The sequence below is a fragment of the Choloepus didactylus genome, chromosome Y (assembly GCF_015220235.1).
Source record: "Choloepus didactylus isolate mChoDid1 chromosome Y, mChoDid1.pri, whole genome shotgun sequence".
Classification (NCBI taxonomy): domain Eukaryota; kingdom Metazoa; phylum Chordata; class Mammalia; order Pilosa; family Megalonychidae; genus Choloepus; species Choloepus didactylus.
Window position 1 is genome coordinate 33,218,507 of NC_051335.1, and position 27,021 is coordinate 33,245,527.

Sequence of the window (27,021 nt, forward strand, 5' to 3'; positions counted from 1 at the left end):
TTCATCATGGTTTTTGAAATAACTGATGTTTCAAATAGAAAGAATTTAAGGGAGACCACAAAGAGAGAAAGCAGCTGAGAAGTTCCTCAAGGCTTCATAATGGCAGACTGGGTAAAACCTGTTGCTTCTGACTACATCAGAACTTTCCCCTTTCCTGGGTCAGCCTTTTGTAGTAAGTGATTTAACTGAGTGTGTGTGTGTGTGTGTGTGTGTGTGTTTCAGTTTTATTGAGATATATTCACATACCATACTATCATACATGGCGTACAATCAGCTCTTCACAATACCATCATATAGTTATGCATTCATCACCCCAATCTATTTTGAACATTTTCCTTACACCAGAAAGAATCAGAATAAGAATAAAAAATAAAAATAAAAAAAGAACACCCAAATTATTCCCCCATCCCACCCTATTTTTCATTTAGGTTTTGTCCCCATTTTTCTACTCATCCATCCATACACTGGATAAAGTGAGTGCAATCCACAGAGTTTTCACAATCACACTGTCACCCCTTGTAAGCTATATTGTTATACAATCGTCTTCAAGAGACAAAGCTACTGGGTTGGAGTTTGGTAGTTTCAGGTATTTACTTCTAGCTATTCCAATATATTAAAACCTAAAAAGTGTTATCTATATAGTGTGTAAGAATGTCCACCAGAGTGACCTCTCAACTCCATCTGAAATCTCTCAGCCACTGAAGCTTTATTTCATTTCATTTCACATCCCCCTTTTGGTCAAGAAGATGTTTTCAATCCCACAATGCCGAGTCCAGATTCATCCCTGGGAGTCATAGCCCATGATGCCAGGGAAATTTACACCCCTGGGATTCAGGTCCCACTTAGGGCAGCAAGATCACCTGCCAACGTGGCTTAGTTGGAGAGAGAGGGCCACATCTGAGCAACAAGAGGCACTTGGGGAGATTTCTTAGGCACAATTGTAAACAGGTTTAGCCTCTCCTTGCAGCAACAAGCTTCACAGGGGCAAGCCCCAAGACAGATGGCTCAGCACATCGAGTCGTCAGTCCCCAATGTTTGTGAGAACATCAGCAACAATCCAGGTGAGGAAGTCCAACACCTCTGCATCCTCCCCAGCTCTTCAGGGGGGCCCCGAATATATATTTTTATTCTCCACCCAAATTACTTTAGGATGTATTTCTATTTCATTCTAATCTATACAGATCTACCATAGCTCACTTCCTATTCAAAGTTCCATGTAATTGTAGTGTTTGAACAAACTGACTGTAGAAGTATATTGTTTAGAAAATGTAGATCCTATACCAAATTGGGTAAAATATTTTAATGGCTCTGCATCACACTTAGAATAAAATCCAAATTTCTTACTGTAGCCTACAAGTAGGAATGTGGTGGTAAAATGTTAATTTGTGATTTCCATGGTGTAAACACTTTTACTGTGACTGATTTCAAGCTATCCCCAGTGAGGTCAAGCAGCTTGTAAATTTCCTGAAATTTAACAATTAGTTCTTCTGGGCCAATAGGAGTTGGCTCCAGCCTACTACCTACAAGACCCTACATGATCTGCCCCGGCCCACCTTTCCAACTTCCTCATGTGCCACTTTCTTGCTCACATGCTACACTTCAACCAAACTAGCCTTCCTTCTGTTCTCTCTGGTTGCTGATTTCCAAATTTGTATCTCCAGTCCTTATGGCTCCTCTGAGCCACAGGATCATGTAACTGACTACCAACTTGACATCTCCACTTAGAAGTCTATTAAACAACACAAGATTTATATGTCCCAAACAGAACTCTTGATTCTATACCCCAACCCTAACCAGTTTTCCTTCTGTCAATAAGTGGGACTGCCATCAACCTATATGACCAGGCCAAAATCCAGATTTGCCCTTAAGTTCCTTCCCTCACCTTGTACTATCTAATTCATCACAAGCAAGTCCCAAAGACTCTACTCCCCCAGTCTGTCTACTTTTCTCTCTTTGCACTATCATCTTGGTCTAAACCACCATCATCTTTGACCTCCACTACTACAAGTGCTTCTAGCTGGTCTACCTGCCCTTATTCCCCAAAGGGCAGTCAGAGTGATCTGATCAGGTTATACTCCCCTGACTTCAACTCCTCAGTGAGTTCCCTCACGATAAAACCCAGAAGTTTTAATTTGGTTCAACAGGCCTTCTATGACCTGGCCTCTGCCTACCTCTTGGACTGATCTCTTGCTGTTCCCTGTATTCTATGCTTCAGATCATTTGCGGTTCCACTGCTAATACACAGCATCATCTCTCACTTGAGTGAAGATAACAGTTTCCTTACAAATCTCCTCGAGTCCTGTCTCTTGCCCTCCCCAATCCATTCTCCACCCTGCAGCCAGATACCATTCCAAACTCAGCCAATGCTGGCATTTCTTTGCTCAGAGACCTTCAATAACTCCCAGTTTTCCAAAAAAAAGCTTCCAGCCCCCTTAACAGAATTAAAAACTGTCTATAAGTTAGCTTCCACCTGTTTTCCAGCATCATTTTCTATTACCACCCTCATGCCCTACACCCTGTCACATTTATAATCTCCTGAAAACTACGTGGGCTTTTTCTGATGGGCAAAATCCTATCATCCAAGCCAGGTCAGACGATATCTTGTCTTGCAACTCTTCCTGATTCTGCAAATTGGAACTGTTGTTCCTTTTCTTTCTTAAATATGACCTTTCTCTCTTTTTTTTTAAATTCAGTTTTATTGAGATATATTCACATACCATACAATCATCCATGGTATACAATCAACTGTTCACAGCATGATCATATAGTTATGCACTCATCACCACAATCTATTTCTGAACATTCTCCTTACATCAGAAAGAATCAGAATAAGAATAAAAAATAAAAGTAAAAAAAGGACACCCAAACCATCCCCCCCATCCCACCCTATTTGTCATTTAGTTTTTGTCCCCACTTTTCTACCCATCCATCCACACACTAGACAAAGGGAGTGCGATCCACAAGGTTTTCACAATCACACTGTCACCCCTTGTAATCTACATTATTATACAATCATCTTCAGGAGTCCAGACTACTGGGTTGGAGTTTGGTGGTTTCAGGTATTTACTTCTAGCTATTCCAATACATTAAAACCTAAGAGGTGTTATCTATATAGTGCATAAGAATGCCCACCCAAGTGACCTCTCGACTCCATTTGAAATCTCTCAGCCACTGAAATAACCTTTCTCTTTTAAGAAACTTTTTATTCTGGAACATTTAAAATATATACGAAAGTAGAGATGATGAAAATGAACAGAAAGTACTATCACCTAGCTTCAACAGCTAGCAATACATGGTCAATCTTGCTTCATCTCTACCCTGAGCAGACATGATTTCAATTCATCTGTAAATATTTAATTGGGTTTTTCTAAAATATAATGGCTTATATATGTACATATGAATACAATTATCATCCCTAAAAATTTCTAATACCATTATCACAGCTAAAAATTTCTAATTCCTTAATATCTTCAATCACCTTATCATTTCTTTTTTAGCTTCTCTGTTTGAATTGGGATTTTCTCCCTATTTTAAGCAGCCTCCCTTAGTGATTTGTTTAGACCTCTGCTGTAACAGCCTACCTCATATGAGTTAACTGGGTACAAGTTTATGCTGCCTCCAGCAGCCAGCAAGCTTATGGGGAGCAGGCACTAGGCTTTCTTCATGGTCCTAACTCTTCGGGATTTAATACCCTTACTGAACATAACAGGCACTCACTAAATGTCAAATCAAATTCCCCTCAATATCAGTATCAAATAAACTTTTCCCTGTGATCTGGCTGAAAGAAGCCACATGGACAGTCACGAAATTTTAAAATGGCCAATATTTACTGAGAGCTCAGTGTCAGGCATTACACTGAAAGCTTGACAAGGACCATCTCATTTAATCCTCACAAAGCCACATGAAATACACAGTATTATTAATCCTATTTTATAGATGAGAAAATGGAGTCTGTGAAAGGATAAATAACGTCTCCAAAATCAGACTGCTAAGAGGCAAAACATCAACCTGAACCTGGTTCTGTGTGAGAGCCAAGCTCTTCCCCACTAAGCTACATCGTCTCCTGATGCTCAGGACCAAGAACATGGCCTTAGCTTTTTGCAACCTTTGCACCACCAATCATCACTGAGGTGGCTGCCAAAGCTTGTATGCAGAATGGATTCGTTATGCTAAGACTGGAGCTCATGGTGTGGCATGAATGAGTGCCTCTGTGAGCGTCATACTAAATGGATGTCCAGAACACAAAGGCAAGCCCTATTGCTAGCTGCTCCCAAACAAGGAGGAATGATAAGGCTACATATCAGTGGTTCTCAACTCTTAGCTGCATATTAAACTAACCAGGGCAGTTTTTCCAAACCTTCAATGGCTGGGATCCACCCCCAGAGAGTGTGTTTTCATTGACCTAGGGTGAGGCCTGAGCCTCAGCATGTTTTACAAGCTCCCTGGATAACTCTGACATGCAGCCAGAGCTGAGAATCACAGGCTGTGTGGAGCTCACACCCGAGACCACTAGTCTGCCCCTGGGGAAAGCATGTGGGTGCCAGAGCCTGAATGCTTAGGCCAGAATCCCTGCTTTGCCACTTCCTAGGTCTGAGACCTTGGGCAAGTGCCTTGACCTGTTTGAGCCTCAGTTCCCTCATCTGCAAAATGGTGGTTATTAACAGTACCTACCTTATAGAATTGTTGTCAAGGCTAAATGAATTAATATACATAAAGCACTTAGAACAGCATTTGACTTATAGCACATACCATGAAAATAACTACTTTTATTAATATCATTATCATTATTGTTATTATCTAAACATGGAGAAGACACAAGTATGCTGAAGGCAAAACTAACACACCAGACTGGAACCTAGACTGCCACTTGCCCAAACTGTATCCTACTAGCAAAGAGAAATAAAGCATGTCAGGAGGCTAGTCACAAGGACCTGACCTGAAATCTTCCATTCACTCAAACCTGGGCAACTATTCTGGATTCTGCAGCATGGCATCGCCTGAAAAAGTCAGAGTTGCCCAGCCCTAGTCCTGGCCCTGCCACCATCTGTATAACCTTGGCCAAGTTGCTCAGCTCTTTGAACCTTAATTTCCTCACATGTCAACTGAAGAGACTGGAACTAAATGACCTTGAAGGCCCCTTCCAGCACCTATAATCCATGATGCTGACCCTACTCCATGTCCTTCCCACTTCCAGGATTTCAAACCTGCCATTTCCTTTGCCCAGCTAATGCTGTCTTATTCATCACGATACATCATTTCCTTAGGAAAGTCTTCTCAGATCCCTAGACTAGGTCAGAACCCTAGTAAACACTTTTGGTCACCCCATACTTCTCCTTTCTGGCAAGTAGCATAGTTTGTAATGATTTAGTGGGCAATTATTTCTTTAATATGTATGTGCCCTCAGCCTCTTGTACTGGAAATGCCATGAGAGCAGTGAGCATGTCTGTCTTGTTTGTGGTTTTGTCCCCAAAGCATACCAACACATCCAGCACAGCATAGGCACTCAATACATATGGAAGGAAAGAAGGAACAACTTGCATTAGAGGAAAATGAAGAACCAATATTTTAAAGCAAAGTACTTGATTGTTTCTGTGATGAGCTCAGTGAACTCCTTAGAAGCACACCAACAGAGGCCATATTTGGGGTTAATCATTCTTTCCATGAGTACTGAGATAAGTAAATGATATTTATAAACATGCTTTGTGACCAAAGCAATCCTACTTCTAGGGATTCATTCCACAGTTATAGGTGCATGTATGTGAAATGATGTATGTACAAGGATAGTTGTGGCAGCATTGTTAGCAACAGCAAAAGACTGGAAATTACCTAAATGTCCACCAGTAGGAGACAGGTTAAAGAAATAGCATATCACACTATGGAATAGAATGCCACAATTAAAAACTATGTGGCAACTCCATCTGGAATGATATGGAGCTGTCACCAGGATACACATTTAGGTGAACGAAAACAAGGTACAGAACAACATTTGTAGTAGGATGCAGTTTAACAACAAAAAGAATATGTGCATGTTTATGTGTATCTTTGCATAGACTATCTTCAGAAAGATACAGGTAAGAAACTGGTAATGACAGTGCTGCCTCCTCTGGGGACGAGAACTAGGTGGCTAAGAGGCAAGTGTTAGGGGAAATTTAATTTTCTTTCTCTTTTTTTAATGTCATAGATCTGCTTTCTCTCTTTAAAAATTTTATCAAAAAATTAAAAAAACAAACAAAAAACACATTTTGAACAAAACAAAGCAAAAGATTAAGAAAAACAAATAACCTAAAATAGCTACATTGCTTCCAACATGTTCCTACCATACCCCAAGAAAATTAACAAACCATAACCAAACAAAGGAATAAGAAAAACAAACAATCTAAAATAACTACATTGCTTCCAACACAGAAAACTTAATTTTCAATTTCTGCTCTTTACACCTTTTGGATTTTGTACTGTGTGCATATATCACCTACTCAAAAGACAGAACACTTAATTTTCAAAGATCAATATGAAAGTGTGACAAAACAAAAGGAAAAGAATAGGTACAGAAAAGAAAAGAGTCTGCCAGCTGGAGCAAACAGGATTTCAGAACCTGTTTTTGGAAACAACCTTTTATCTTCTGGAGATACAAAGGACACAACCTGAAGACCAAGCTACCCAATTCCATAACCATCTGAGGATATATATGCATGGAAGGTAATTGTGGTAAGAGGTTTTAGTCTTTTGGCAAATTCCCAATAATCAAATTTTAAAAACACAAAACAATCGCATTAGAGTAAAAGGAACTTTTTTTATGTCCTGTGTACCACATGACTCATGTTTCTTCTGGCGTAGTCAGGACCCAGATGGCTGTCCTAGTCCCAGCTGGGAAGTCCCCTAGCCTCCACAGTGGGGATGTTCACACAAGTGGGCTTGGAGGCAGCTGACCCCCAGCATGGCATACTTAAAAGATACCCTTAATGTCTGCCAGAGGGAGTGCCTCACGTTTCAGTGGCAGAGTAGAGGAACAGCTGGCTGCTCAGACAGCCTGCGATAATGACAACAGAGGTGGGGAGTGAGCAAAGTGATGGTGGGTTAGTGTTCTGCTTGGAAAGAGAAAAGAGAAACAGTTTCTGTGTGGAGATGGGGGGTGGGGAAGGGGAAACCAAAAGTGCAGCTAGGCACAACTAGACAAAGCAATTGAGATGCAAGGAGCAGCTCACCAGAGGCCGAGGTCAAGGCCATGTTAGTGGCACACAGAGCAGCAATGGCACGGGAGAAACTGCGGTTAGAATATCATCTTGAGTGGGTGAGAGACTGAGTGAGGAAGGGTGAGGAGAAAGATTCAGAAGATGACGATTTTCAGAAGGCTAGGAATATAGAGACATGTAGGTAGCCCTCGCACATGGTGGCCTCTCAGTACCTTTGGTTACTTTAACCAATATTTAAACAAATATTTAACTTTCCAAGCATCCCTGCTCACAATTTCCTAAAGAAATTGAGGGATTTGAGGTTTTGCAATGCCAGCTCATTTATGTGTTTACAGCAATCACAGGAAACATGGAAACATACCCAGACTGGCTTTTATACTCTAATCGGGCCATTCAGTGCCATCTAGGGATTCTGAAGAGATGGTTTCAAGAATACCCAGGCTTTACTGAGTATTTATTATGTGCTAGACTCTGTACATGCATTGACCTTATTTAATCTTCTTTACAGGGATGTGAGGTAGGTGCTCTTCTCCCCATGTTTTACAGATGAGGTTCACAGAGGTTAGGTAACTCGTCCAAGTTCCTGTGGGAGTTAAGGCGTGGGGTTGGACTCGGCAGCTCAAACTCTTAACCACTTGGCTAGGCTACTCATTAAAGCTTCAAGGCGCACACAGCCCTCAAAAACAAGAAAGTGGACGTCATCAACATGGTGATGTAAACAGCTACTGAAAACTCTCCAAAGATTCAATGAAAAAAAGGACAATTCTGAATTGTTTGAAACTGGAGGAGGATATAGAGTGGAGAAAGACCCTGAAAACGCTGACTTGAAGAAAGAGAAGAAATAACAGGTAGGAATCTTCCATCCCAGACCAGACCGTCCTCTCCCCTCCCCCTCACTCAGTCTCCATGTGGGAAAGGCACAGGATCAGCAGATGGGACTCCTCCCATCAGGGACACAGATTTTAAAATCTCTCACAGCAGTGAGACATACCCCCACTGATTGAAGACTCAGTGGACAGAGGAGGATATTTCAAGGCCCAGATCAGTGAGGGACAAAGAGACTGAGAAAACATGGACAAAGACTGTTTCCAGCCCTGGGTCTGAAAGCCCTTCCCCCACCCTTGAGGGAAGCAGCAGCTGGCAGCTGTTTCCTTGCCTTGGAGACAGCTCGAGTGCTGGGAGGGCTGAGGGAGTATTTTGCCACAGGACCCCACATCGAGCCAGATTTTGGCTGGCAAAGTGAGGGCATTACCCCATGAAACAACTGTTAAAGAAGCTGAAAAGGAGATCAGACTTTGATTGGAGATATGAATGAAATGGACTTGGTTGAGAGTGGGGTAGATCAGAATAAAGGGTAGAGGATGATATTAACTGTGTTTTAAAACTTTGGCTTCTGTATAGGACCAAAGGAAGAGATGTTTATTTGGTGCAAAATCTATATTTTCTGTAGCACAGTACATACTTTAACTTTTATGGTCAGTTTACTCAAATATCATAATTACATGGAACCCTGAATAGGGAGTGAGATCTTGTTGGTTTGTACAAGTTAGCATGAAGCCCCAGTACAACCCAGAGTAATTTGGGCAGAGAATAAGAAGTATTTGCAAAGCCCCTATGCTGGTTTGGATGTATTATGTCCCCCCAAACGCCATGTTCTTTAATGCAATCCTGTGGTAACAGACATATTAGTGTTGATTATGTTGGAATCTGTTGATTGTTTCCATGCAGATGTGACTCAATGAACTGTTAGTGAATGTTTGATTGGATTATTTCCATGAAGATATGGACCCCGCCCATTCAGGGTGGGTCTTGATTTAATCATGGGAGTCCTATAAAATAGCTCACAAACAGAAGAACCTCAGAGCAGCTGCAGCTTAGAGAGAGACATTTTGGAGATGGCCTTTGAAAGCAGACTTTTGCTGACACTTTGCTCTGGAGAAGCTAAGAGAGGACAAACGCCCCAAGAGCAACACTGTGAAGAATGTACAGGAGCTGAGAGAGGGGCTGGAACACAACCTGGGATCAGCAGATGCCAGCCACGTGCCTTCCCAGCTAACAGATGTTTTCTGGATGCCATTGGCCTTCCTTTGGTGAAGGTATACTCATGTTGGTGCCTTAACTTGGACATTTTGATGGCCCTCAGACTGTAAATTTGTAACCAAATAAATCCCCTTTATAAAAGCCAATCCATTTCTTGTGTCTTGTGTAACACTAGCATTAGCAAACCAGAACAGCCCCCTTGAAGGATTGGGGGAAAATGTGGAAATAATAAACTTCCCCAGCTTGGGAATTCCTGATACTCTCACAAGTATTGGGGTCTACCTGCTTAGTAGGCTGAGTCCTTGATCTTGGGGCTTGCCCTTATGAAGCTTGTTACTGCAAAGGAGAGGCTAAGCCTACTCATAATTGTGCCTAAGAGTCACTCACAGAGGGGCCTCTTTTGTAGCTCAGATGCAACCTCTCTCTCTAAGCCAGCTCGGCAGGTGAACTCACTGCCCTCCCTATTACATGGGACATGACTCCCAGGGGTATAAATCTCCCTGGCAACGTGGGACATGACTCCAGGGAATAAACCTGGACCCTGCATCCTGTGAGTGAGAACGCCTTCTGAACCAAAAGGGGGAAGAGAAATGAAACAAAGTTTCAGTGGCTGAGAGATTTCAAATGGAGTTGAGAGGTCATACTGGAGGTTATTCATATACATTTTATAGATACCCCTTTTTAGTTATTAGTGTTTTAGAATAGTTAGAAGGAAATACCTGAAACTGTTGAACTGCAATCCAGCATCCTTGATCCTTGAAAGCGATCGTATAACTATATAGCTTATATGGTGCAACCATGTGAATGTGAAAACCTTATGGGTCGCACCCCCTTTACCCAGTGTATGGACAAATGGGTAGAAAAATGGGAACAAAAAGTAAATGAATAATATGGGGGAGGAGGGGTATGGGATATTTTGGGTGTTCTTTTTACTTTTATTTTTATTCTTATTTTTATTTTTTAGAGTAATGAAAATGTTCAAAAATTGATTGTGGTGATGAATGCACACCTATATGATGATACTGTGAACAACTGTTTTACACTTTGGATGATTGTATGGTGTTACGGTGCCCGCGAGTTAAGGTAAAAGACAGCCAAACAGAATTTAAAGAGCCTTTATTAGTCAGCTAGCTGGCAGCTACTGCCTGTCACTCCGCGCAGGGAGTTTAGTCAGCAGCAGCAGGGACCTGAGAGTGCTTGAGACTTATATAGGCAGAAACCACATCCTGAAAATGCAAGCAAGCTACTTTGACAAAAGCAGAGTTGGCGGTTAATTAATGGGTGCTTAAGATCTTTAGCAACCTTGAGAAATTTTCTCAAGGCTGGTGCAATGGTTAATTATTGGAACGGTTATGCTTGGCTAATGCATACGTCCACAAGTCTCATTCCCTAAAACGGCACAGTTTCACTCCCTAAAACGGCACAGTTTCACTCCCTTCCTCTCAGGGCTTTAATGTTTACTTTGCAGTCATTACCGGTTGAGGGGGAAGGGGATTCTCTAGTTACAGATTAAGGGGAGGGAGCCCACTTCATATGGTATGTGAATATATTTCAATAAAGAAAAAGAAAAGTCAATCTGAACATGACATGGTCTTAAATATAGAAAATCATGAAAAATCCACAACAAACTTACTAGAGCTGAAAAATGAATCCAACAAAGTGGTGGAATACAAGATCAACATGTAAAAATCAGTAGTGTTTCTGTACACTAGTAATGAAAATCTGAAGAGGCAATCAAGAAAAAACAACAACAAAACAAGTAAGTGACAGACAGCCAAGTGTAAAAAAAGGAGGTGAAAATTAGTGCTGTTCTTCCAAAGCCGGCTTGAGGCCAGGAGAGGTTCAGCAAATGCCAGGCGCTTCAGATGAGTGCTCACAGCTGTGGGTCTTTCCTTGCTGAAAGCAAGCTTTTCCGTGGACCTGTCTTTGCCTTTCTCTTACCTTTCTTTTTACTATCCCCACCACCACCACCACCTCTGGGGAGCTGGACAGTTGGGAAGGGGAATAAGCTCCTATCTTAGCTGTTGTTACTGTTTAGCTGGGGCTCAAAGAAGCCTGCTTAGCACAGGGTGGCCATTTGAGACCTTTTCTGCTTCAAAGGAATAAGCCAGCTCAGGTCAGGAGGAAAGGGCAGGGTGATTTTACATTCAGTAGAATTAGAAAGCTGCCTTCTTACTCCCTCCTTGCCCACTCTCCAGGGACAGTCTCGTTTCCATGATCAACAACTGCTATTCCTAAAGTATTTAGGGCATGCAGCCTGGCAATACCTTCTGAAAAACAAAGGGGAGAATTTTCCTTTCTCTTCACTTTATGGTGCTTAAACAAAGTCACCTTGCCTAGGGGATGCTCAGACATCTATCTGGATTCTAAAAGCATCCTTTTTTTTTTTCTTGGACTGCCAAAGAAATGGTTCTCAGGCAGAAGTTGAAGGTCCCTGAAGGGGCCAGAGACCTAAAAGTAAGACAATAGCAAGGAGTTGAAAATGTAACAAACCAAAGGTAGCAATCCCTTCCTCTCCCACTTCCCTGAGAGCTCAGAAGCCAGCAATGGTTGCAGATCAAGACAGGTGAGTTGCCTCTGCTAAGAAAACAGAGCTCTATTCCTGCTGCAGACAACCTGAAACTCTGGTAGCACCTCCCACCGGGTGTGATGATAGCCATTTACTCTCCTCTCCTTGGGCTTTGCTCCTGCTCCCCCAGGGGTTCAGAGAGCCAGGAGGGCTTTGTCTGGGATCCCGCTGGGCAGCTATGGTCACTCTGTGGCTGGCCAAAGGTCTGTGGCTGCTGAATGACCTATGCCTGTGGTTCTGCTCCTCATTAGGATTTGAAGGGCTCAAGTCAGAGCTCCTAAAGAGGCCTTCCATTGTCAGGCTGCCAGGGACAATAAAGCCCTGGCCCAGGAAGCACTCAGTTTTCCAAAGATTTTTTTTCCCTCACTCCAGTTAACTGTTCCCTGGCCAAAGCCAGGCCCTGGCCTGTATGTTTGAGTTTTCACACCACTGGTTGTCTCAAGGCTTCTCACACGGAGGCAGTAAGCAACCAGTTCTCAGGTTTATGTTTCCCTCTCCCTCATCCGCCATTCCTACATCAGGGACAGGGGAACTGATAAAAAAAAAAAAGATCTTAGCGTCTAGGAACAAGCCCCTGGACTCCTGGCCAATAAAGTGTGGGCCAGAAGAAGAAACCTCATTTCAAATCCCAGCTCCACCACTTACTCCTATGTGACTGCTGGGCAAATAACTTACTTCATTTCCTCATCTATAAAATGGGAATAATAATAGTACTTATTTCATGGAATTGACAGGATTAAATAGGATAATGCAATGGGATAATAAACTGCCTTGCACCTATTAAATGACCAGTAAAGGATAGTTATTACCATATGATCATAATTTCTCAATCCTAGCATAAGCTTTCCTTCTGTTACCTCCCCTGACATATTTTGTCCCCATCTTTACCCCTGTCAAAAGCCTCCCCACCTGGTAGCACAACACTGTGAACATAAGCAACAGCACTGAAATATATATTTGAAAGTGGTTAAAAGGGGGAAATTTTAGGGTGTATATATGTTGCTAGAATGAAAAAATTTTAAAAAACCATAGGACTGTATAACACAAACAGGGAACCCTAACGTAAACTATGGATTATAGTTAATAGTACAATTATAATAATATTCTTTCATCAGTTATAACAAAGGCACTACACTAATGCAAGGTATTAATAATGAGGGGAGGGTATATGGGAACCCTATATTTTCCGCATGATTTTTCTGTAAACCTACAACTTCTCTAATAAGGAAAATACCCTCAAACCCTCCCCACCAAAGGAGAGCACCTATTTACATGTATCCATTCAGATCAAGGTCATGTTTACTCAAATCAACAAATACAAACGCCATGATGCACTCTCAGGCACCATGCAAAGTGGTGGGAGGTTGGAATGAAGAGGGGGTGTAAGTCAAAATGGTGTCAAGAGCTTTTTACCGTGGCCTTTAAGTACATATGCCTATCTTGAAATGTTAACAGCTCTTCAGAACTGATCTACATAGAACATGACTGCTAAGGTAGGAAATGAAAGATTAGTGCATTATCAGAGCAAAGAGTACAGCAATTTCTAACAGGGTTCAAGCAGAAGTTCCCTTAGGGGAGGAGGCCGGGGAGGGGCAGGCTTGGGTATTTTTGCCATCAACATAAGGAGTAGGTACAACCACACTCAGACTCAGGGCTCACCCAGTGGCAGTTCAAGTTCACTTCTGTACTCAGAGATGGTGAGCTCTCCTAAGACATCCCTGAACTTTCATCTGTGAAGTATCAAGTGCCTGCTATATACAAGGTGCTGTGGGGATATACAAATGTGTAAGAAATCCTTTACTAAGGCAAAGAGCTTGCAATCTAGAGGAAATAGGGGATGCAAATGATTCCAAAATGAGCCACTGGAGAGGTAGGGGGAGAATGAATGAGCTGTGGGCCTTCAGAGGAGGAGACTACTGCCTGGTAAGGTGAGAGAAGACTTCCGGAGGTGGCTTCCACTGGGAGGAAACCGAACAGCAACTGTGTTGAGATGGGAAAAGGCGGGGCACATAGAGAAATGCCATGGAAAATAAACTGGCTGGATCAGAGGGTATGTATGGACTCTCAGCATCATTTAAAAGGTGATATTCACCCCCAAAGCTCTCGGAACAAAATAACTATGCCATTAGGGATGGGGGTGGGTGGATGACAGTGAAAACAACATCTGCAATCACTGACAGAGCTTCTCAGGGCCCAGAATCCCCTCTGAAGTGGTCTGGGAGCACTCCCATTGTGATTCACAAAGGCGGAAAAACATCTCCCTTTATGCATCAGGACAGGAGAGCTGTCTTGGGGGATGGGAAAGCCAACTCATTTAGCAAACAAAAACAACAAATATGTGCAAAATACCATAGAGGCATCTCAGTTGAGACTTTAAGGAGATGTGGATAGATGTTTTGAGCAGAAGTAACTGCGTGAACAAAGGCTTAATGAAGGGAAAGTGAAATATTCTATAGGGGCCTGGGGAAGGGGCACTAAGTGGATCATTTTGATTTAACTGGAGGCTTGAATAGAGCAGAAATCAGAAAAAGGTGTGTTTTGTTTGGGCCAGACAGTATTTATAACAAATTTTATTTGCCAACATTGAAAAATTGGGAGATTTTACATAAAAATTTGGTTTGGGGCTTCCTCTGGAAACTGGGCCCACATTTCTACATGGCATCCACCGTTGGAGAGGCGCTTGCCATAGCCTCCACCAGCTCACTCTATTCCTTTCAGCTATCCATATTTAGATGCTAATCATATTTTTAGCCCAGTGCAATTAGCCCTCTAGAATGCTTTCTAAAGCCATGATGGCTCAAAAATGTATTTGAAAGCTTATTTTTTAGAGGATGTTATGTTATCTAGGTTTCCCTACATTCTCTTTTTCATGCAACTCCCAAGTTTCTGTAGGTATTTGATGGTGCTACTCCTGATGTAGAGAACCCCTGTGAAACAAGAGTGGCAAAGTTGATAAGGGATGGATGCCAGGCCAAAGGGTTCAGCCTTTATCCGCTAGGGGCAATAAAGAAGGACAGAGCCCAGGAAGATTTTAAGAAAATTACTCTGGCTGAAGCCTGTGGGCTGGGCTGGAGGAAACTGAAATGAGTGTTGACCCTTGAGACAGGCTACCTGGGCTTAAATCCCAACTCGGTTACTAGATGGGTAAACTTGGGCAGGTGATAGAACCTTTCAGTCATTTGGTTTTCTCAAGGCAAAATGGGGTTGATAAAAACAGTATTCACCTTGTTGTTGTTAAGGATTAAATGAGAAAATGAACATAAACACTTTGCATAGTGCTTGCTACATATTAATGCTCAATGCTTATGATCATTTTTAGAATTAATCCTGGAGACCAATTAGAGGATTACTGCAATAGCCTAGGTATGAGCTGATAAGGTCCTAGAACAGGGCATGGGCAATGATAAAAGACCAGTGTGTGTGTTGGGGGGTGGGGCACTGGAAAGGAAGAACCAAGTGGGCTCAAGGCTGGCTGGATGTGGGGGAAGAGGAAGAGTCAAAAGATAACTTCTGGATTTCCAGCCTGGGTGACTGGGGGGATGATGGTACTGAAGTGGAAAACTCTAGGAAGAAAGTTTTAAGGAAAGGATAAATCAGTTTGACACATATTAGAGGAGAGAGTATGGAGAGATGACAGCCAAATGGCAGTGTCCAGCTGGCAGTGGGATATGTGGGACCAGGAGAGATGTCAGGGCTGGTGATGTAGAGTTGAGCATGGGAAGCCAGGAGAGGTAATCCAATTGACAGAGGTAGCCCAAGGTGTGACGCATCTGGTCAGGATGGGCATCTCTTTTTGAGCAGGCTGGGGCCTCTGTTCAGTCACAGACCATGTGTATTCTGCTCAGTCAGCTGTGCCACTTGGACACCACCTTTGGTCCCTCAGCTTATGTGCTTTCTGTTCAAATGCTGACCTGGCCCAATCCTGCTTACCATGTGAGACTTGATGGGATCAAAGTCCACTGGGGTACACCAACAAATTAGAGAACTTAGATGAAATGGACAAATTTCTAGAAGTACACAAACTACCTACACTGACTCAAGAAGAAACAGATCTTGACAAACCAATAACTAGTGAAGAGATTGAATCAGTCATCAAAAATTGCCCAACATAGAGAAGACAAGGACTGGATGGCTTCACAGGTGAATTCTACCAATCATTCCAAGAGGAAATAACACCAACAAATTAACACAGTCCTGGTCAAACTCTTAAAAATTGAAGAGGAGGGAGCACCCCTAACTCATTCTGTGAGGTCAACATCAGCCTCATAAGAAAGCCACACAAAGATACTATAAGAAAACTACAGACCAATATCTCTTATGAATATAGATGCAAAAAATCCTCAACAAAATACTAGCAAACTGAATCCAATAGCACATTAATAGAATTATACCCCATGATCAAATGCAATTTATCCCAGATATGCAAGGGCAGCTCAGCATAAGAAAATCAATGAATGTAATACACCACATTAACAGAACGAAGGGAAAAAACCACATGATCATCTAAATTGATGCAGAAAAGCCATTTGACAAAATTCAGGACCTCTTCTTCATAAAAACAGCAAACTAGGAGGAGAGGGAAACTTCCTCAACATGAAAAAGGGCATATAAAAAACCCATGGCTAACATCATACTTAATGGTGAAAGATGGACAGTTTTCCCTCTAAGACCAGGAACAAGACAAAGATGCCCACTTATCCAATAATGGTTTAATATCCAGAACATATAAAGAAATCCTTCAACTCGGCAACAAAAAGACAAACGACCCAATTAAAAAATAGGTAAAAGATGTGAATAGACATTTCTCTAAAGAAGATATGCAAATGTCCAAAAAGCATATGAAAAGATGCTCAACATCATTAGTTATTAGGAAAATGCAAATTAAACCAGAATGAGATATCATTTTATACTCACTAGAACGGCTGCTATTAAAAAAAAATTACAAGTATTGGAGAGGATGTCAAGAAATAGGAACCCTCATTCATTGCTGGGGGGAATGGAAAATGGTGCAGTTGCTGAGGAAGACAGTTTGGCACTTCCTCAGCAAGATAGGAAGAGAATTATCAAATTACTCAACAATCCTACTTCTAACATTGTACCACAAAGAACTGAAGCAGGGACTCAAACGTATTTGCCACTGATGTTCTAGTGTTCTAGTGGCATTATTTACAATTGCCAAAAGACAGAAGAAATCCAAGTGTCCATCGACGGATGAATGGATAAACAAAATGTGGTATATACACACAATGTAATATTATTCAGTCATAAAAAGGAATGAAGTTCTGATACATAGGACAACATGGATGAATCTTGAAAACATCACGGTGAGTGAAATAAGACAGGCACAAAAGGACAAATATTGTGTGTTCTCACTGATATGACAATAAGAATAATAATTAGAATAAGCAAATTCATAGAATCAGAATCCAGAATACAGGTTACCAAGGTATGGGGTGTGGGTAGGGAATAGGGAGTTAACGCTTTAAAGCTACATAGTTTCTATTTGGGATGTTGTAAAAGTTTTGATAATCTGGATGGTGGTGATGGTAGTACAACGTTGTGAATGGAATTAACAGCGCTGAATTATATGTTTGAATGTAGTTAAAGGGGGAAATTTTAGGTTGTATATATGTTGCTAGAATAAAAAATTTTAAAAACCCACGGAACCACACAGCACAGTGAACCCTAAGTTAAGCCATGTACTATAGTTAATAGTACAATTATAAAAATGTGCTTTCTTCAACTGTAAAAGTTACCACAACAATTCAAGTTGTTAACAACAGGGTGGTATTTGGAAATCTTGTATTTTATGCATGATTATTGTGTAAACCCACAACTTCTCTAATGAAAAAAGGTACTGGGTCTGGTATGTGAATATAGCTCCATAAAATTGCATTCAAAAAAAGGCACTGGGCTATACAGCAACAGGTTGATACTTGGTTTTACATTTGATGAAACGGAGACACCTAATATCAGCAGCAGGGAAAGGTGTCAGGCAGAGGTATGAGGGGACCAAGCTTATGCCTGGTGCCTCACTCTGGATCCTTCTTAGGAGGCCACTGGGTTCCCAGGCTCACATATTCTCAGCTGCTCCCTGGATTTTCAGGATAGTACCCCCCAGCTTGTCTCCCTCTCTCCTCCACATGCACCCGTCCAGAAAATGACTTTTTTTTTTTTTTTAAATCAGGACTCCCTGGTCCTTATTAGGGACCCACAGATGAATCAGGAAATCAATCTGTTATACTTACCCCTCCTACTTATCCTAATACACTAAGTGTTGCCACCAGCCTCTTCTGACCAGGAGCTGGAGACACAAGGATGAAAAGGCCAGGACCTACTTGGAAGAGTTCGAGCTAAGATGCACTGAAGCGGAGAAGGGGATTTTAGGTAAGGGGGTCTTGGGGTCCGTGAAAGCACACCAGGTGGGGGGTGGCTCATTTCATCTGCGCATGCATGGGGCTGACCACTCCCTTCCCGCCAGAAACCATTCTACCAAAACATGCACATGAATACTTTACCTTTCCATTCTCTAGCATGCCAGCCAGGAGCCAAGGCAAGAAAAAGAAAAAGGAATAATGTAAGTGTAAGCATGGTGAAGGGCTCAGCTGTTTAACCAAGACTTCTGATTACTGCCATTAATGTTCAAAAGAGTTCCAACCTGATGTAGCATTCAACAGCAGATTGTGTGTGTGTGTGTGTGTGTGTGTGCATGCATGTGTGTCTAGATTAAAGCAAAGCATATTAGGAGAAGGAGACATTCAGACAAAGTGGCCGTCACTGTGGGAGTTGAGAAAAATTCCCTGTCCAGCTGGTTATCCAAAAGACACCTGATATTGATTTGCTTCCTGATGGGCAAAGCAAATGCCACTAATAAATGCGCTCATGTCAGAGCAGCCTGGTTGCCTTGCAAAGGTCCCTCGTCATAAATTCTGCTGGCAACCCTGTTCCCATGTGGGGAGACCGTCGTTAAAGCTTTCTCTTCTTAGAGAATTTGGATTGGGAGCTTTGAGGGGAAAACCCCCCAAAATTTAGGGCTCACTTGTTGTTTATAGGCCCCTTATACTCCAGACTGAAGGTGTATTTCAAGCAGGGATTATGAGGTTATTAACCAGATGGAGATTACCCACAGCAAGGCTCCAGTACCCACGGTGCTTGCGCCCCATTTACTGCAGCAACATCTAATGGCCAGAGAAAACAATACTATGTTTGTATTTAAAAGCAGCCTGCGGTTCTGTCTTGGGGGTTGATTTTAATATAGAGTGGACAAGGTATTATTATGTTTACTAACTCTTGAAAAATACCACTTTCACCACGACCCTACGAATTAATTCACTTCCTATATCTTTGTAAGGCATTTATGGTTTTATTCAAAATTGGATGCAGATTATACTTTGTGGAAACAGTGCAAATTACCTCTTTGGATTTTCTTTTTTTTTTTAACATCCATCATGACTTTGCATTTATTTGAAAACTTCTTGAAGCTGTGTATGAATTATCTAGAAGGTTTCTATACATAGAAAGATGATCAATATTACCAGCCAAATACCCACTTCTAGTTTACCTTACCCTGGTTTATAGTATTGTGTTAAGGATATATTGCAGTGTAGAATGTAGTATTGACTAGATTTCCCCCAGAGGAGGGCACTGTTCTAGACCCTAAGAGGAGAAAAGAAAGCTAAAGGTTTATGGAGAAGACTGAACCCCCCACTCCATGTTTCTGTTTCACCTGAAACCCTTTCTCACTGACTCCTCTCTCCCCACCCCCACTCCCCAGCTCAAGGCCCTGATTTTGGACAGGCCTGCTGTGGAGAAGAAGCTGAGCACATCAAACTTTGAACCATGCATAAGGAACACTGAATCATAAGAGGTGGCAGAAAGTGCTGGAGAGAGACCCCTACCTCCACTGTTTCAAAAAGTGATCCTGAAAGCATGGGAGCCAGTGATATAAACATCCTTTGTTTTAACCATCTTCTGATGAACATCTATTGAGAGCCTATTCTCACTACTGACAGTAAAAGAGGTTCTTAGGGCTAGGATTTTAAATGCAGCAACAAAAATCATGGTATATCATACCTCCTTCCCACTCTATCTCTTTTTTTTTAAGGAAGCTATCTTTTTTTTTTTTTTTTTTTTAAGAAAGGGCATTATCATTATATGAAAAGGAAACAGCTTTTATATGGGTTGAACCATAAAAACATGTCAAATCTTGGCAATTTCATATGGTTCAACCTAATGAAAGGAGACTGAATCTAAAGGAGAGATATAACATCTTCTTGAATACAAGACTGAAGATTTTGCCTAAATTATTCCAAGCTTATAGGTTTGACATAATGCCAATCAAAATCGCAAGGTAGTTCTGAAGTTCATCAGGAAGAATAATAATCCAGGAAATATTCAAGAGCAACTTGGAGGGATTTGCCCTACCAGATATTAACATGTATCACAAAAACTACAGTAATTGAAATAGTGTGGTACTGACACAAGCACATACTGAAAGACCAATAGGACAGAATACACAGTCCAGGATAGGCCCTAGAATATATAAACATTTAGCATGTGGTACAAGTTGTATCACAAAGTAGTGGGGAAAAGAAAGATTATTCAAAAAATGATGCTGAAACAATTGGTAAGCTATTTTTAAAAAAACTTAGATCATTAGCTCATATCATACCCCAGATAAATTCTAAATGTATTAAAGTATAAAAATTATAGCAAAAAAGTATTAAAAGGACACATAAGTGACTAGCCATATGCTTGTGGGATGAGGAAGGTCTTTTAAGCAGAAAAGCAAAGTTAGAAACAAAAAAAATAGTAATAGATACAATTGCGTAAAAATTTAAAAGATATATAGAACGCAACAGCAACACTACTACATAAACAGCATTAGAAGCCAAATGTCAAACTGGGAAAAACCTGGGCAATGTATGATCAAGGGTTAACAGTCTTAATATATAAAGATTTCTTAGTAATAAATAGAAAAACCCAAATATTCTAGAAAAATAGGTAAGGGTCACAGAAAATTTACATAGAAATGCAAAGGGCTGATTGATATATGAAAAATATGCAACTTCACTTATAATCAATGAAGTTCAAATGAAAACAATGTGCTACCATTTTTCAGCTATTAGTTCACAACGATTTGAAAACTGATAATAATGTTGATGAGTGTTTAGGAGATTAAACCACTCTCACTTATTGCTGTTGGGAATATAAACTTAGAACCTTCCTGGAGTGCAAATTTCATTAACAGCCTTAGAATTATTCATATCTTGTGACCAGTAAGTCAATTTCTTGGCATATAGCCTAAGGGTATTATCATGGATGTGAAAAAACACAAGGATGTTCAAGGCAATGTTATTATCCTGAAGAATTAGAAACAGCCAAAATATTAAAAAACTAAGAAATTGTTAAATCTTTATGGCACATCCATATGATGGAATATAATGTGATAATTTTAAAAGATGCTCTCAATAATTAATGACCTGGGTCAATAACCAGTATGTATGAAAAAGACAGGATACTCATTTTCATACATAATATGAACATAGTTTTATAAAAAATGACCTTCTATATACATGTATTACATATATGTATGTTTGTATTCATACACATATATTTATACACACACATACACATACATATGTGGAAGAAAAAATCATTATAATCCATGATGTTGGGTTATGGGTAATTATTGTTTTCTTTTTTGTATTTTTCTATATTTCCAAAATTTTCTGTACTCTGTGTGCATGATTTTTAAAATGAGAAATAACGGCTTTTATAAACAAGCAATCGCTAAGTATGCTCTAAATTTGCATCTATCCAATGATCACAACAGTGTGACAATTACTTATGTTTGGACAAGGACAAGAAAGGAACACAACGCAGACAGATGAATAGAGTTTGACAGATTGGAGTGGCAGAATTGGGTGTAATCATGATGTGTATTACTCTGAAGGCAGCTTTTCTCTGTGGGCTGGGATAGGTACCTTCAGGCCTATAAGTGCTGAGGTAGTCGATGGCCCAGACCAACCAAGAAAACTGCCAAAGGGAAGCCAGAGGTCATTCAGAGAGCAGAGGGACAAACTAGAGTCAGGTGGAAAAACCAACTCAGCTGGGAAGGATCATTGAAAATTTGAATTAGCTGACCCAAAATAAAATTTCCATGCAGCTTTTCAGGAATACATGGGTTATATAAATCAAGATTTGCCCAGAAGAAACCATGGAGGAAGGCAAGCCTGTGGAAGTGGTATATTAAAGGAGGCTGGGGAGAGTGAACAGGGTTGAGGGATGAGGTAAAGTGTCAGCCCTGTTCAGATTCTGAGTCTGCCCCTGCTGTTTAGAAGTAGCTGTAACCACCCCCCTCCACACACACACACTTTATTTGAACCACTCTGATGTTTCTTTTACCAAAAATCGCTTATTCTAGGCTAAGCCAATTATCCACTTTGAAGCCTCTGGTATCAGGCTTTTGCCTCTGTGGTCTGTAGAGAAAATGTGAGTTTTCCCAGGTAATGATTAGGAGAAAAGGCATGGCCAATCCCACTCTTAATACTGACCCATTTTAAATGTCAGTTACTTCTGCAGCAATGGAATCAGGGACTTTGGGACCACTGTCATCTATCATTCCCGGCTTATTTTCATTCTATCTAGTCTGTTTCACTGAGGTAAGGAGTAGCTGTGAAAGCAAGAGTGCTGCATCCTTGCTAGGGAGGCAACAAGGAGAGGGAGTGCTGGCTCATTCTACAACCTGGTAGTCTTGGAGGAAGGAGAACCACAAGTGATGTAATGGGTGGTGGGACGCAGCTCCAGCTAGGACAACAGCCCTGAGGTTAGCAGCAGAAACCCTGCGGAGTGGGATTTGCACAGTGTTTGTTCGAGCAGTCACAATCTCTTTGGAAACCAGGCATCACTCAGGGTCAGTGTCCCTTGTGGTTGTTACCCACCCACAAAAATTTCAAGGCGCCCCCTCCCACCACACACACACACACACACACACACACACACACACACACACACACTCCTTACCTGCATTTTCCTCTTCACGGTGTCAAAGGGAAAAGAGAGGGTCTGGGTCACTGCAGCAGCCAGAAAGACATTAGCAAAGTTCTGGAGTAGAGAGAACTGATCTCGGGGTCCATCCCAGATTTTCTCCAGGTTAATGTAAACTAGAAGGGAGCCAGCAGACAATGGGAGAGCACCTGCAAAATGAGGCCAGGAAGAGGATGCTGATGTCTCGGGAAAACACTAGCTTGAGAACATACAGGTCTGTGGGGAATCCAGGGAAGGTAAACAGGAGGGGCTCTGGGCTTATTAAAGATCACTTCAACCAAAGGAGCAGGAGGGAACATTCTTGGGTGATGATAATGTTCTGCATTTTGAAAGGGGTTTGTATTATTTGTCAAAATGCAATAGATGGGTCATTTAAGGTTTATGCATTCCACTTATGTAAATTATACTTAAAAACATAAAAAAAGATTGAACTGTAGTTGATGCACATGTTGAAGGGTTTAGGGATGAAGTGTACTGATGTTTTCAACTTACAGTGACATCATAAAAAAATAGGGTGGACAGATAAATGGCTAGAGGGATAGATGGATACATATGTGATAAAGCAAATACAGCAAAATGTTAATTGTAGGATTTAGGTGGTACGTATATGGGTGTTCACTCGACAATTCTTTATACTTTGCTGTAGGTTTGAAATTAAAAAAAAATAAAATGTTGAAAGAAACCACTCACATTAAAAAAATAAGTTATATTAGGCAGCACCTAAATCAAGTTTTGGAGGGTAGGAAGGACTGTTCTCTAGCTGAGAAGGAAACATGCTGTGAAACTGCCAAGTGAGAGACTCTCAGTGGTGAGGAAGGTTACTTGACCTCCCCTTTGGGATTGATGTGGTCATACAGGGCCCCAGTGGGCCCCCTAAACTGTGTGCCATGTCACCTTTCTAGGAAAAGATGGTGAGCAAGTAGTGCAGTAGAGGCACTTCCAGACACTCTAGGAGCACTCTTCAGTTTACAGAGAGACTCAATTTCTTCCTCAAAATGTGATTTAAAACAGAAGCAGGACTGTTGATGTTTAGAAAAATGTAATATTCATTTAATAACATTAAAAATGACTTACCACCAGAGTAATCTGGGCAGAAAATAAACAAGTATTGGCAGAGTCCCCTTGAAGGGCTTAGGGAAAAATGTGGAAATATTAAACTTCCTCACCTGGGGAATTCCTGATAGTCTCACAAGCATTTGGGACTACCAATTTAATAGGCCACACCCTTGATCTTGGGGCTTGCCCTTCTGAAGCTTGTTACTGCAAAGGAGAAGCTAAGCCTACTCATAATTGTGCCCAAGAATCACCCCAAGAGAACCTTTTGTTGCTCAGATGTGGCCTCTCTCTCTAAGCCAACTCAGCAGATGGATTCCTGCTCTCCCTACTACGTGGGACATGACTCCCAGGGGTGTAACAAGGGAAATGACTCCCAGGGATGAGCCTGGACCTAGTATCTTAGGATTGAGAAAACCTTTTGGACCAAAAGGGGGAAAAGAAATTAAACAAAACAAAGTTTCTGTGACTGAGAGATTTCAAGTGGAGTCGAGAAGTCATTCTGGAGGTTATTCTTACGCGTTATATAGATATCCCTTTTTAGTTTTTGGTGTATTAGAATAACTAGAAGGAAATACCTGAATCTGTTGAATGGTAATCCAGTAGACTTGATTCATGATGACAGTGGTATAACTATACTGCTTTTTTTAAAAAAAATTCAGTTTTACTGAGATATATTCACATACCATACAATCATCCATGGTGTACAATCAACTGTTCACAGTACCATCATATAGTTGTGCATTCATCACCTCCAATCTATTTTAAACATTTTCCTTACAACAGAAAGAATCAGAAAAAAAATAAAAATAAAAATGAACACCCGAATCACCCCCCCATCCCACCCTATTTTTCATTTAGTTTTTGTCCCCAGTCTTCTACTCGTCCATCCATACACTGGATAAAGGAAGTGCAATCCACAAGGTTTTCACAATCACACTGTCACCCCTTGTAATCTACATTGTTATACAATCATCTTCAAGTCAAGGCTACTGGGTTGGAGTTTGGTAGTTTCAGGTATTTACTTCTAGCTATTCCAGTATGTTAAAACCTAAAAAGTGTTATCTATATGGTGCATAAGAATGTCCACCAGAGTGACCTCTCGACTCCATTTGAAATCTCTCAGCCACTGAAGCTTTCTTTTGTTTCATTTCATATCCACCTTTTGGTCAAGATGTTCTCAATCCCATGATGCTGGGTCCAGATTCCCGGGAGTCATATCCTGTATTGCCAGGGAGATTTACAACCCTGGGAGTCAGGTCCCATGTAGTGGGGAGGGCAGTGAGATCACCTGCCAAGGTGGCTTAGCTAGAGAGAGAGGGCCACATCAGAGCAACAAAGAGGCACTCAGGGGGAGACTCTTAGGCACAATTATAAGCAGGTTTAGCCTCTCCTTTGCAGTAACAAGCTTCATGGGGGCAAGCTCCAAGACAGAGGGCTCAGCATGTCAAGCCATCAGTCCCCAATGTTTGTGAGAACATCAGCAATAATCCAGGTGAGGAAGTCAAACACCTCCGCATCCTCCCCCAGCTCCTTGAGGCGGTCCCGAATATATATATATATATATATTTTTTTTCTCCACCCAAATGTATAACTATATAGCTTTTATCATGTGACCATGTAATAGTGAAAACCTGGTGACTGACACTCCCTTTAACCAGTGTTTGGGCAGATGAGTAATAAAATAATGACAGAAATATACAAACAATGGGGAGAGGATAAGGGGTATGGGATAGTTTGGGTGTTCTTTTTTATTTCTTTTTATTTTTATATTTTTAAATATTGTTTTTTTACTTTATTTTGGAGTAACAAAAATGCTCGGAAATTGATCGTGGCAACGAATGCACAAGTATATGATGATACTGTGAGACACTGATTGTATACTTTGAATGGATTATATGGTGTGTGAGTATATCTCAATAAAATTGCTTTAAAAATAATTAAAAATAAAAAAATTTACTGTTAAGAAGTGAGGGTGGCCCTAGGAACTCAGGAACTTGCAGTTGGTGGCTGAAGTGAGGGCAGTCTTGTGTAGTGCTATGCCCTTAACCTGTAAACTTTGGCTTAACTCCAGTTAGTAAGTGTTAGATGTCATTGCAGACACATATTAGAGCTATCACACACAGGCTTTAAAATAGACAGATATAGATATATAGATATAAAGATATAAATATAGATACAGATATAAATATAGATACAGTTTTACTCTGTTCAGGAGGTAATATTGAGAAATTTGACAAAGAACTGGAAATGATAAAAAGAAGACCAAATGATGTCTACCTACAGACTGTTTATAATTTGCAAGGAGACAACAGTATCCATACAGCAGAGAAACTGGACAGCAACTTAAATTGGTCATCAAAATTAAAATCACAAATGAGTGACAGGTGGCCACTGTGTGCCTCCAGCTGCGATACCCTGAGAAGAACAGAACACACATTTATTTAGTATTCAAACCAGGGATACATAATCTGAATATAATCAATGAAAAAACACCAAACACAAAATAAGGAATATTCTATATTAAGGGGGTGAGGGCTCTGTGTCAAGAAAGGCTGAGAAATTGTTTCAAATGTTTGAAATGACATTAAAAAAACACGACATGGGCAAAAAACATGGATAGACACTTTTCCAAGGGGGGATTACAAACGGCTCAAAAGCATATGAAAAGATGCTCAACTTCACTAGCTATTAGAGAAATGCAAATCAAAACCACAATGAGATATCATCTCACACCTACTACTCATGGCCATTATCAAAAAAAAAAAAAAAAAACAACAACAACAACAAAAACAGAAAACTACAAGTGCTGGAGAGGGCATGGAGAAACAGGTGCATTTATTCACTATTGGTGGGAATGTAGAATGGTGCAACTGCTCTGGAAGGCAGTTTGATGGTTCCTCAGGAAGCTAAGTACAGAATTGCCATAAGATCCAGCAATCCTATTACTAGGTATATACTTGGAAGAACTGAAAGCAGGGACATGAACAAACATTTGCACATTGATATTTTTAGCGGCATTATTCACAATTGCCAAGAGACGGAACTAGCCCAAATCACTGGATGAAAGGATAAACTGTGGTATATACATATGACGGAATATTATGCAGCTGTAAGACA

General features: G+C 40.9%; 1 protein-coding gene across 1 annotated transcript in view; it reads right to left on the bottom strand.

Annotated features, from left to right (window-relative positions):
• The window catches only part of SLC25A43 (solute carrier family 25 member 43), a 56,354-nt gene that overhangs the window by 19,803 nt on the left and 9,530 nt on the right, over window positions 1–27,021 (bottom strand). The window contains 1 exon segment of the mRNA XM_037822842.1: window positions 22,825–22,997. Coding sequence (XP_037678770.1) covers window positions 22,825–22,997 — 173 coding nt within the window.